The 12600-nt window shown below is 32.8% G+C and overlaps 1 protein-coding gene across 1 annotated transcript; it reads right to left on the bottom strand.

Annotated features, from left to right (window-relative positions):
- Positions 1-762: 762 nt before the first annotated feature.
- Positions 763-1815, bottom strand: LOC143530716 (flowering-promoting factor 1-like). The gene has a single exon (XM_077026178.1). The coding sequence runs from the start codon at positions 1501-1503 to the stop codon at positions 1045-1047; it is 459 nt and encodes a 152-aa protein (XP_076882293.1). The 5' UTR covers positions 1504-1815; the 3' UTR covers positions 763-1044.
- Positions 1816-12600: the final 10785 nt, after the last annotated feature.

Raw genomic sequence — 12600 nt, forward strand, 5'->3', positions numbered from 1 at the left:
GTATACAAAATTTGTATCATATGTTGCGTTTAATATGAAGTCATATTTCGGACATGCAATCCTATTACCAAATTGTGTTTGTCGCATTTCGAACTACAATTGTATCACATGTTTCGTTCTGATTTGACATGAGACAATCATCGAATACGTATGGGTCATTTTAAAAAATGGTGACTTTGGTTCATTTCAAAACAACTTCAATAAAAACTAATATAGCCTCAAAGGCTTGTGGAGGACTTTGCATTTAAAGCAACTCGGTTTATCATCATCAATGAATCTTTTAGATTTATTATATGGTATGTTACACATAATATCAATCATAAGAAGTATTTTAAGAATCACATTTAAAATATCATACCTGATTTATTTAATTTATTTTTTTAAATAAATGAATTTATTTATCTTTATCATTTGATAAATCTCGTGTAATACACGAGTTCAAAAGCTAGGATGGTTATAAATGTCATGCATGGTTTTCTATGTTATTTTTTGTTCGTTACACGTGTGCCTTCTTAATTTGCCGAACAACATTACTTGTCGATCTCTTATTGAGTCTTTTTGTATATATTTATAAAAAAAAAGCATCTGACTATTTATAAGGAACTTTGGTCAACTTATTCTAGAGATTTTCTCTTCCAGTAACACGCAACTTGAATTTTCATTACACAAAATACTAAATATAAGATATAAAGATACATGAACATCAAACAACCTTAAGCTACATGAAACTAATTCTTAAACCCGGCCTAAAATACTAAAAAAAGATCAATTTCAGCTCCACTAAATTACTAATAATTACTCGAATAGTATGAAGAACCCATGATAAAACATGGATCAACTTTGTCTGCAAAGCTAAGGTACATATACTAATTTCACCTACTCGTACCCATCCGAAAACAAATTAACAAAAAAACAAGCTGCTAATCATTAACTTCGGTTTGAACAACTAAGTCACCTAGAAAACACACCGTAAATGCTAGTTTATGATTTATATATACGGCCAGCCACCCAGCCAACCGTAGCTGGATACGAATGGCTAATTCACTAATTGAGGTACATATCTCTTACTTCAAACATGTTGCGGTTCTTGACGACTATATCATACATATGCATCGATTTGAGCTTGTTGAAGTCTTTAGGGAGAGAAATGAGATGCGTAGTCAATCTTTTGTGAAATTGCAACAAGTCAGGATCATCATAGTACCTTTCCCATCCGAACGATGACAAGATTCTTTCCAGTACATCGTATGAGGTAATGACTTCGTCTGAGGGTACATGAATGAGGACCTTACGTCGGGTTGAACCCTGATAGGAGTCACTTCCATGGTTTCCCACTAGTCGAAGCACACCGTTATTGAATACCCAAACACCAGACATCTTTAAATATTCGCGGTTAGCTAGGGGTTTTTGTTTTGGTTGTGTGATCTTGGAGAAAATGAATATGAATGTTTTGAGAGGGGTTGGAGGTTTATATAAGGGTTTTAGGGTGGAGAATATTTGCATTTATTTACTTAATTATCACTCACATATTATACATCAAAGTGTATATATCTTGGGGCCAATAAAAAGGTAAGAATGAGTGTTTAGGGCATCACTTGCCCACGTGTTAATGTTTGGGAATGGGACATTTTGGATGTTGGAGAATCTAAAGTCTTTGTCCATCCCGTTAACTAGAATCCCCATTAAACATAAAGGCAATTTTTAGAAGAGATTGGTCGAGTGGTTTCTGGAGCAGCCCAAATCAATAGGCATCTAGTGACTAGATGTTGATTGATATTACATGCATGCACAAACTTTATTGCAATCCGAGTTACTTGATTTGTAATTAACTTTTCTTTTTGATAGCGTATGAAACTACCTTAATACCGAGTGAGTTTTTCTGAGATAAGATGTCAACATTTAATTTCATACTGATTTTTGACGCTCTAGATATTACTTACCTAGAAGCACCATTAAGGAGGAAACCTACTATTATAGAAAAACCATTTTGAGTGAGTCCGAAGCATTATCACCTCCCCGTGCATGTCACTGGGCCAAAAGGCCAGTTTGTAATGAACTTTATTGCAAACGTGTTCAATAAACAATTTTTTAATAAAAAAATTTAGTGAAAACAAGCTAATTGATTTAAAGTTGTGGAAATTAAATAATTTTTTAAATATATACGTATTCTAGTAACTTGTGAAAATAAATATACGAAAATATACTAGCTACTTTTCCTAATCCAAATATTTACTTGTGTTACTAAGCCTATGAGACCCATCTTGCCACCAAAAACATTATTCTACACAAACATAACACGAAATAGACACATAGATAGTTTATTAAACATATGTTTGATTAAGATTGTTGGAGTATCTTTTCTTTTATATATATATATATTCTCTTTTCATAGTTATTAATTTGTTAAAAAGGTAAATGGCATCTGAACAACTAGGACTCGCACCTCTTGCTATCAACATCAACCTAACGATTGGCATGACAATCACATGGGTGCAAGCAATCCTGCTTTATATTATTAAAAAGTGGTCTAAAAGGAGTGCCAAATTATGGTATTTCAGAATTGTTACAACTCCTTTTCTTTATTTCAAGTGGTAAAGCAGCATGCAGAAAGTTGAGTGATCATGCCTAGATGGATTGAACCTCTACTTAACGTCTAGATGCCCAAGAATCAACCATGGTCCAGTCGATATGACCACTACCAATCGAACTTTTCACACTATGAGCTACGCACATGCAAACCATAACTATAGGAATGGGTTGCACGTTTAGGAATGAAAGAACCGCATGCACATTTAGGAATGGTTACAAAATGTTTAATACAAAGCTCAGACTAATGTAAACTCAGATACTACTGTTACTAACTCATACTTAATGGAAACTTAACGAAAAAAATGAATATGCTAACGATAGGAGCAACGAAAGTTAAACATAACAACACTATTGACAGAAAAATCATGTGTCTAGCTAGTTTGTTCAAACAAATGCAAAGAGAACGCTGCGTGAATAAACTTTCCTTCAGCTCTACATGAACCAAACCGAATGAGCTATTGTTCCTATTCATTGGTTAAGTTTTTATAGGACAAACAGACGGTTCATGAATGCCTAATGACTAAATTATATGTTCATGTTCTTTCGTTAAGAAAATGATATAGTTTATGTGCATTTGTGTTCATTCATTAACTTTTAAACGAACACAAATTACAAACTCAAGGGAACATATAAATGATCACAAATAAACTTAAGCAAACACACACTACCACAGACGAAAACAAACACACATAAAAGAATACAAGCGAACATATATTATTTTGAAAAAAAAAATATTAATTCCAAACAATATTAGACCTAACCACCCAAAAGATAGGTCGAGTTTAACATAAAAATACTTGACATAATAATCGTAACCAGCTCTTTGAACTCTCCACTCTTCAGAGAATGAGAAGGAAGTAAATTGTGAAGTGAATTTAGGAGAGGTTGATTGGTAGTCTCTTAATAAATATATTAAAAGGCTATCTTTGAGTTCGTAAGAGATAGAGTGTGTTTGGTTACATCTCTTAATGAGTAATAGAACATCTCAATAAATAAGTTTAAGAAACATGTTAATTGATTTAGGGGCTATTGTTCAATTAGCTAGGCCTCTTATTGATTCAACATAAGATTGCCAAACAACCTTTAGTGAGTTTAGTAAAATAATACAGGTTAAAAACTATGAAAAGATTAAATGTTTGCATAATAATTTATAAAACATAAAAACTCTTTAGTGAATGAGCACAAACAAACGAACACGAGCGTATGTTGAAGAACATATATAAACGGGCATAAATGAACACAATACAGAACATACATAAACAAAAATGAATTGAATAAACATAAGTTATGTTCATGTTCGTTCATTTAATAAAGGATCCATAGGATTCATTGTGGATCCAATACAAAAATAGAAAGATTTGAGTTGTTTAGTCTTCGAGTTTTTATTTGAAATTTTCTATATCTATATAAGTATGTAAAATATATGCATGTTGGATTCGGCCCAATCTTTTTAGTAAAAGATTGGACCGAATTTCATTGAAATTCAATTAAGAGAACGAACGTTATATCTTCTTATCCTTATCCAAAGTATTCGTTGCTTGGAATTTAATCAATAGTATCCACTGCAATTAAATATAATTAATTTCTTGTTCGTGTTTGTTAATGATTAAACGAAATGAACGTAAACAAACTTTCAGCTGAAATGGTTCACCGAACATGCGAGTCGTGTACGAAGTACCATCACCAAAGTTAGAAACGACATCATGTTTTAGGTGTCACAACTCACGATTATATATTCTTTTCTCGTATGTTATGGTCGGCCCATTGATTATACAACGTGAAGAATAGGGCTCTGGGCCTAAAAAATAAAGCTCAATTTAAAATTTTATATAGAGAAAATTCCAATTTGCCTCCCTGAAAAATATCGTCGCGAGAGAGAATAACCACTGAAAAGAATTTGCGCATGTTGCGCACCTGTGTTTCTTCAGCGGGTTTTTTTGCTCCTTTCTGTCAGTTGACCGTCGTTGACTGACGGATACCAAGGACATTTTGGTAATCATCTCTTAATAATAATAATAATAATAATAATAATAATAATAATAATCTTATCATCATCATCATTCATATCATCATCATGTCCTCATATCCATATCCATAATAATAATCATCAGAATCTAAATTTCATTCATACTAACAGCAACATAAAATTTCATATCCACCCATAACAATTCCTTTTTCATCTGAATTTCATTATCATCATCATATCCATAACATAAACCACTTTGAAACTATCAAACTTTCAACCATTTTCAACTAGTGAGTTTAGGGTTTCAAGATTCAGAAATCAAGATTGCAAATTGAATAAATTAGGAAGACGGTGGTGGTGGCGGCTAGAGAGCGAGAGATGTGTGGCGGAAATGGCTCCATGGTGGTGTAGGAGACCGGTTCGTTTTTCCGGCAACAGGAAGACGGCGGTGGTGGCGCCGGCTAGGGTTACCACTAGCATGAACTGTTACCGGATGAAGATAATGGTGGTGGCAGCAGATAGGGTTCCGGCAACAGGAAGACGGCAGTGGTGGCGGCGACGGCTAAGGTTTCCGGGTCACCTCCGTCCAAATTCAAATCCGGACATCTTTCTTAAACTTCTGGCAACGTATTCTTGATTTTCCAGCGGTCACCTCCATCGGAATTATGTTTTAGGGTTTGTGGGTTTAGGGTTTCCGGGTTTGGTGAAGGGGGTACGTTTGTGGTGGTGTGAGTATGATGATGATGAAGATCTAGGTTTGGTGTTGTATGATGATGATGATGAAGATCTGGGTTTAAGTGAGTATGATGATGGTGAAGATCTGGGTAGATGATGAAGATTTTTTGTTACAGTTGATATTATTATTATTATAAAAGAGCATAATGGTAACTTTACTAAGTCAACAGAAAGTTAACTAACGGAAGAAGCCAAAAAAACCCGTCGGAGAAACACATGTGCGCAACATGCGCAAATTCTTTTTCAGTGGTTATTTCATCTCGCGACTATATTTTCCAGGAAGGCATATTGGAGTTTTCTCTTTTATATATTTATATGTAAAAAAACATATATTAATAGGTATAATTGATTTATTGACTAATTCGATCCATTGGTTTAATGGTTAAAGCACTTTTGTTTAATTTTGTTGAACTTTGCCACCGTTCTTTCAGTTGACACTTCTCTCTTTTCTCATTAATTTTTCTCATCAGTATTATGATTTTCTATTTGTTTCTCATTTTCCTTACACATGCAATATAACATATCACATTCATTTTAAAAATTAGTAATTAATTCTAAATTTTATAGTTTTATAAACAAAAGTGAAAATCAATCATAATTTTTTTAAACCTATTAGTGTATATAGATATATTTATTTTGAAACAGGCCTTCCTTTTTTTTTTTTCCGTTTAAAGCCACCACATATTTGGACGAGCCCTGCTTGACAGTTGCGTTACGTCCCAATGACTTGCATTGGAAAACTTTGACATCACCAATATATATGTTTACGTACTTATGTTTATATCTTTATATCTATATATGTCATACGATCTGATATGTTTTTATACATAAAAGAAGGGAAAAATTTGGGGAAAAAAAAAGATATAATATATACAAACTCGTATTCGACCAAACTTAATTTTACATTACACAGAATACAAAGATTGACAAGTACATGAACATCAAAAGACTTATCACAGATACTAAGGTACATACAATCCATTAAAAAAAACTTTTTTTTTTCTTTTAATATTATAAATGAAGAACCAATAATAAAGCATGGACTAACCTTATCAGAGATACTAAGGTACATACTTTCACTTACTCGTACGGTTGTACCCATAAAAAAGGAAACAAACTAAGAAAATACCGACTTCAGTATGAATAAGTCACCTTGAAAGTACAATATACATGCTATTATGATGCAAACGAAAATATCTTGCCAGCCACTCAACCAGATATGAATGACTAGTTAGCTTATTAAGGTACATATCTCTAACTTCAAACATGTTGCGGTTCTTGACAACTATACCATACATATGCATCGATTTGAGCTTGTTGAAGTTTTTAGGGAGAGAAATGAGATGCGTAGTCAATCTTTTGTGAAACTGCAACAAATCAGGATCATCATGGTACCTTTCCCATCCGAATGATGACAAGATTCTTTCCAGTACATCGTATGAAGTAACAACTTCGTCCGAGGGTACATGAACTAGTACCTTACGTCGGGTTGAACCATGAAACGAATCACTTCCAGGGTTCCCCGCTAGTCGAAGCACACCGTTATTGAATACCCAAACACCACTAGCTAGGTTGAGTTTTATGTTTTGATATTATGAGCTTAGAGAAAGTGAATATGAATGTATGAAGATGGAGTTGGAGGTTTACATAAGAGCCCCCTCCCCCCCCCCCCCCCCCCCGCGGGTGATGAATCTTTACATATACTTATCGCTCTCATTATATTTCACATCAAAGTGTAAGTTGGGCCGTTAAAGAGCAAAGAATGTGCATTTAGGTCATCACTTGCCCATGTGTTAAGGTGTGGGGGAGGGGACATTTTGCTTTGAGGAGAATCTAAAATCTTTTTCCATCCAACTAGAAATTACCCCCACAAACACAAAAGGGAATATTAACAAGAGATTGGTCTAATGGTTTCTCCAACAACCAAAGCTTGGCCCATTGATGGTATTTAAAAACCTTATCTACAGCTTTACGGTGATCAGTACGTACGTATGGGACATGCATTATATATCACTACTAGAAAAATTGCCTTTAATAACGCGCATTGCATGTATTAAAGGGGTAGATGACACGTATATCCGTGTCAAGGAAGGCCCTATCAAGAAAAGTTCATGACACGATCTTTTTATGACACGTATTTGTGTGTCATCTTTTTAGGTTAAACAAATATATTATTTATGGAATTATTAATTTCCCAATCAAATGACAATTCTCATAACACAAAAAAATATTCATATACATAATGCATTTCATACAATATTTAATAAAATACTAATATTTCATACAACATTCAAAATTAACTAATATCAATACATAATTTTAACAACAAACAAACGGTGCCACAAAAGTCCACCAATCTTCACTAATTTTATTCAATCCAGGTATTCTTCACTTTCATACTTCTTTTGTAATATGTTCATTTGCCAGAATAAGAAATGCATACCTGAAAGCAATGAACTCCATTGAAAAAATTGAGATAAGAATCTAAAGACAGTGACAAAAGAATTTAACAATCATATGCTCAATAATAAAGAACTAAATATGCAGTTGTTAGCCCTGGCTGGGTACACATTAAACTTAAGTCAGCTTACACCTTAATTACAAGAATACATGAGCTGGCTCACGAGCCTAAACAAATCTACTATCTATATAAAATCTACTATTTATATGATATATCACATAAACATTTATATAGAAACGTTATTATACATAGAACTATGATAAAAGTAACTAAATATTCATATTATGTAATATATAAAAAAAAGGAACTAAGGTATTGGAGCAAAAGAACTAACTTATAATATATGGTTTTCTTATTTTTACCTTTAACGCTAATCGTTTTAAATTGTCCCAATCAAAATCTCTCTTGCAGTATGCAGATCTAACCTTAGTAACATACATTTTATTAGCAGAAGAATAAACTTAGTAAATAACAATGAACAAGTATACTTACCTCCAAAAGCTATGAAGGTGAAGCATCATGTGAATCCAACAAATCATAAGATAAGACAAATAACAAATAGTTAAAAACTCTCAAATAAATACAACAATATGATAATACATTTTCTCTAAATAATAAGACTTGACTTAAACTTTATGCACTGTAGTGATTAGGAATGGACTATACTGGTTTTTAAATTTGGAAAATTTGACCGGTTTATAGTTAAACGGACGGATTTGCGTTATACTTAGCCTGTTAACGGGCCAAATGGGTGGTAAAGTTTAAAAATTTAGATGGAAACTGTAATTGTGAAATAGGGAAGTTATTGAATACCTAGGGTTTTATGGTTTGGTGATTTGCGCATTAACTCTGCACAAAATTTATCACCGTCATTCAAAGAGTGTGTTTCCAGAAATTCCATCAAATCCTTATAGGCCTCAATATTGTAGCTCTGTTCTGTCAAAACTATACGTCAAACCAAATGTTGCATATCTCTTGGATAGTTAAACTTTCATTTAACTTTTTTTTCAATTAAAAAAATTATCATGTTTTTAAAACATTTAAACAGTTTTCTACGGCTAAAAATGAACAAGTGGATACTTGTTTGACCACAATAATTCTAGGAGGAAGAGAACACACCTCAAATGACATTATCATGTCATTATCATGTCATGACATTATCTTGTCAACTAATTCTAGGAGGAAGAGAACACACCTCAAGCTGTGCAGTGACAACCCGGACTGCAACATAGGTAAAGAAATTGTGAAGATTTTGTGTTGCTTTGGATTCTGGTGATGCTTCTTCAAATCCTATCAACAGTCAACATTCAAGAGTCAAAACAACCATATTTTTAAAACAAAAAGGTTAACTTCTCTACCTATCAAAAGTCGAGTCTAGTCAAGCAGAACCGAATTTCGGTTCACTCAAGGCTGTGCCTGGAGCTTTAAAACGCCCAGTTACATTGAATTGATAATGATACGCAGGTGCTAAAAGCTACCATATCGCAACTAAAGCATACACAAACCAAAATTTAAAACCATTCTTACCATGAACTTGTGGATCAAATCGATAATGGAAGCACCTGCAACATAAATAATAATAATAATAATAATAATAATAATAATAATAATAATAATAATTCACCAAGTAGATGCTTTAATATGTGCCAAACATATAAGTAGGGCTGTAAACGAGCCGAGTCGAGTCAAGCCAGAGTGTGCTCGAGCTCGAGCTCGAACTTAATCGAGCTGGCTCGAGCTCGGCTCGTTTTCTTTATCGAGCTGAAAAATTGAGCTCGAGCTCGGCTCGTATTTCGTCGAGCCGGGCTCCTTTAATTTTTTAAAAAAAAAATATTTTTTATTTATTATTTTTATATTTTATATTTTACAAATTTTGATATATAAAATACAAAAAATATGATTTTAACATAAATGTTATATAATATTTATAAACTAGAAAATTTATAAATTTATATGTTTTATTTTCGTAATTTTTTTATAAGATTTTAGATATAAAGTGACATAATATATGTATAATTTTTATATTTTTATTTCTTGGTATGATATTATTATATATAGATATTAAAATTTAGGGTTTAATCTAAACGAGCGAGCTAACGAGTCGAGCCACGAGCCGAGCTGACCCTGGCTCGAGCTCGGCTCATTTAGAAATCGAGCCGAGGCGAGTCGAGCTCATTTAGAATCGAGCTTTTTCGAGCGAGTTTCGAGCCGAGCTTTTTTCGAGCGAGTTTCGAGCCGAGCTTTTTTTGAGCGAGCCGCGAGCCACGGTCTATTTGAACAGCCCTACATATAAGTAGCAATTAGTCTAATATAATAAACTGAGATATGCATGTGCTGAGCCAGATTTGGAATCAAAGAAATCTAAATCTTAACTGTCAAATGTTCATCTATTAGTTTTAATTCTGCCAGTTTCAAGTTGATGAAGATACTAAACACAATAATTAAGTTATCTTTATATTTTGTTTCTAGCCTCCACTAGTTCACTATCTAACCCCCCCCCCCCCCCCCCAAAAGGATTGTATAATCCAAACTAGGTAAAAAAACTAATAGAATGAATTAATCAGTTAAATATAAACAAAAATTTTGAACTCATCTCCAGAAAAGCCCTAATGCTAATTGTCTAACCAACTGTTACAAAAAATTACAAGTCAACAAATATGATAAACTTCATCAAAATAAGCATGTGCATTCACTTTCATAATCTTTCAATTCATGTAATTGATAATCGAACATAGAAAACCATAGGCGACGATTCAAACCTTGATTGTTCAATATAGAGGTCATGATTAACGTAGTAGTTGAGATCTACAAGAACTCCATTGAAAATTGTTAACCTGTATGAAAATCACATTAATAATTGAGAGAGTCACCCTAGGGTTTTGAGCGATGTTCAAAGCAAAGTAATCGATGAACGGTAAGAAGTACCATACTAAAGAAGTAAAAACCCTAATTTTGCACAGATTGACGGTTAACCTAGGTTTTTGAGCGATGAAGACGATGTTTTTGCAAACACGATTCGCATTTGGATAAAGAGACCTTCGAACAATTAACAGACTTGTGTGGTTAGATATTCGATTAGGGTTTGTGAGAGAGAAGAGATGGATCGATATGATAAAGGGAAAACAAGGGGTGCAACATGGAAATAAGAATGTGACATTACAAAGATGACACACATTTATACACTACAAGAAAATTATCGTATAGGGACCAAATCTATAGGGACAACAAAAGTCGTCTATATTGTTTACCCTATAAGGTAGACATGTTGTTTCTTTAAGGTTTTCCAGATTTTTAAGCTTGGGTCGTCCCTGTAGGGTGAAAATAATTTTTTTTGTTTTTTTGTTTTATTCAAATTTGATGAAATCAAAACCTACAAAATGTTTATATTTTTAGGGACAACATGTCGTCTCTAAACGTTTTGACATGTGTATAGATATTTTGATTTTCTTTATTAATAATTAAAATATAAAAAAACTATAATATTAAAAATATATGAACTTATGGAGACGACATGTCGTCTCTACGAAATTCGAGTGATAAATTTATTTTTCATTTTGACGGCAATATTTCTCACCATCCTAGTAAAAAAAATTAAAAAGGTAATTTAGCCTATAGAGACGACATGTCGTCCTTACAGACCAAATTCATATTTTCTTAATTTATCTTATTCATAATTTTTAACTAATAAATGAAAAACTAAAACTTTAGCACCCAAATTTCCCACCAATCCAAAAAAAAATATTTAAAAAAATATCATTTACATGTCGTCTTTAAATGGTTATATAATAATTGATTGGTAAGTAAGAAAATATAAAATTTTAAAAGTTTTCACTTACAGAGACGACGTTATATATATATATATATATATATATATATATATATATATATATATATATATATATATGTGCGCTCTTTTATTTCTTGATCAATTTATATAATTAATTTTATATCTAGTATAATAATTATTGTTATTGTGATTGGATATATAATTAAGAAAAACATTTTCACTATATTTATATGTGTGTATGTATGTATTGATCATACTCGGGTTAGCAAGTCTATTAGATGAATGGTTTGAAGCGGGATCCTATTTGAGGACAAGTCAGGAAGTAAAGCGAAAGTCAAATCAGTTGAGAGAAACCTTGGAATTATCTATCGTGATTAGGAATCTAGATGATGAGGAAATTCCTGTTGAAGAAGAAAGTATGGATGATCAAGAAGTGACCGTTGCTAACCGAAAAAGACGAGAGAGCAAATGTGTTGGATGAAGAGCAATCACAAGTATGAAACATTCACCCGGATCCGTTCGTGAATCAAGAATCAATGATCGATTAGAATTATTGATGGCTATTTAGGTCTGTTTGTGATCAATTACAATTATTGATGACCATTTAGGAAAATTGTTAGTCAATTAGGGTTGTTGATGGTTAATTAGGGCCATTAATCATCGATTAAGACACTATTGATATTTAGGGCACTAGTAGTTGCTTAGGGTTAGTAATAATCAATAATGTTCAATTAAATTATACAACAGTCAATTATAGTCGATGATGATTAGTTAGTCATTAATGATGACTCATGACCAATATTAGACAATGATGGTAAGTATTGATTACTTGTGGTTGATATTTGTCAATGATGGTTAGATTTGGTTTTGGGCAACATTGGTGAAGCAGGCTCAAGATTGGTTAGCGATAGTCGGGTAAAGTGAATATTGATAAATTAGGGCCAATATTGGTCTATGGTGCTTAGTTAAAATCAATGTTCTCAGTTTGGGTCTGCATTGGTTGATAATCGACATATAGATTAAAATTTGGTCAATGATGGCCAGTTAGGATCAATGTTGATC

The sequence above is a fragment of the Bidens hawaiensis genome, unplaced genomic scaffold, assembly GCF_021521415.1.
Source record: "Bidens hawaiensis isolate Kalapana, Puna unplaced genomic scaffold, B.hawaiensis_p1.1 tig00009003_1, whole genome shotgun sequence".
Lineage (NCBI taxonomy): Eukaryota > Viridiplantae > Streptophyta > Magnoliopsida > Asterales > Asteraceae > Bidens > Bidens hawaiensis.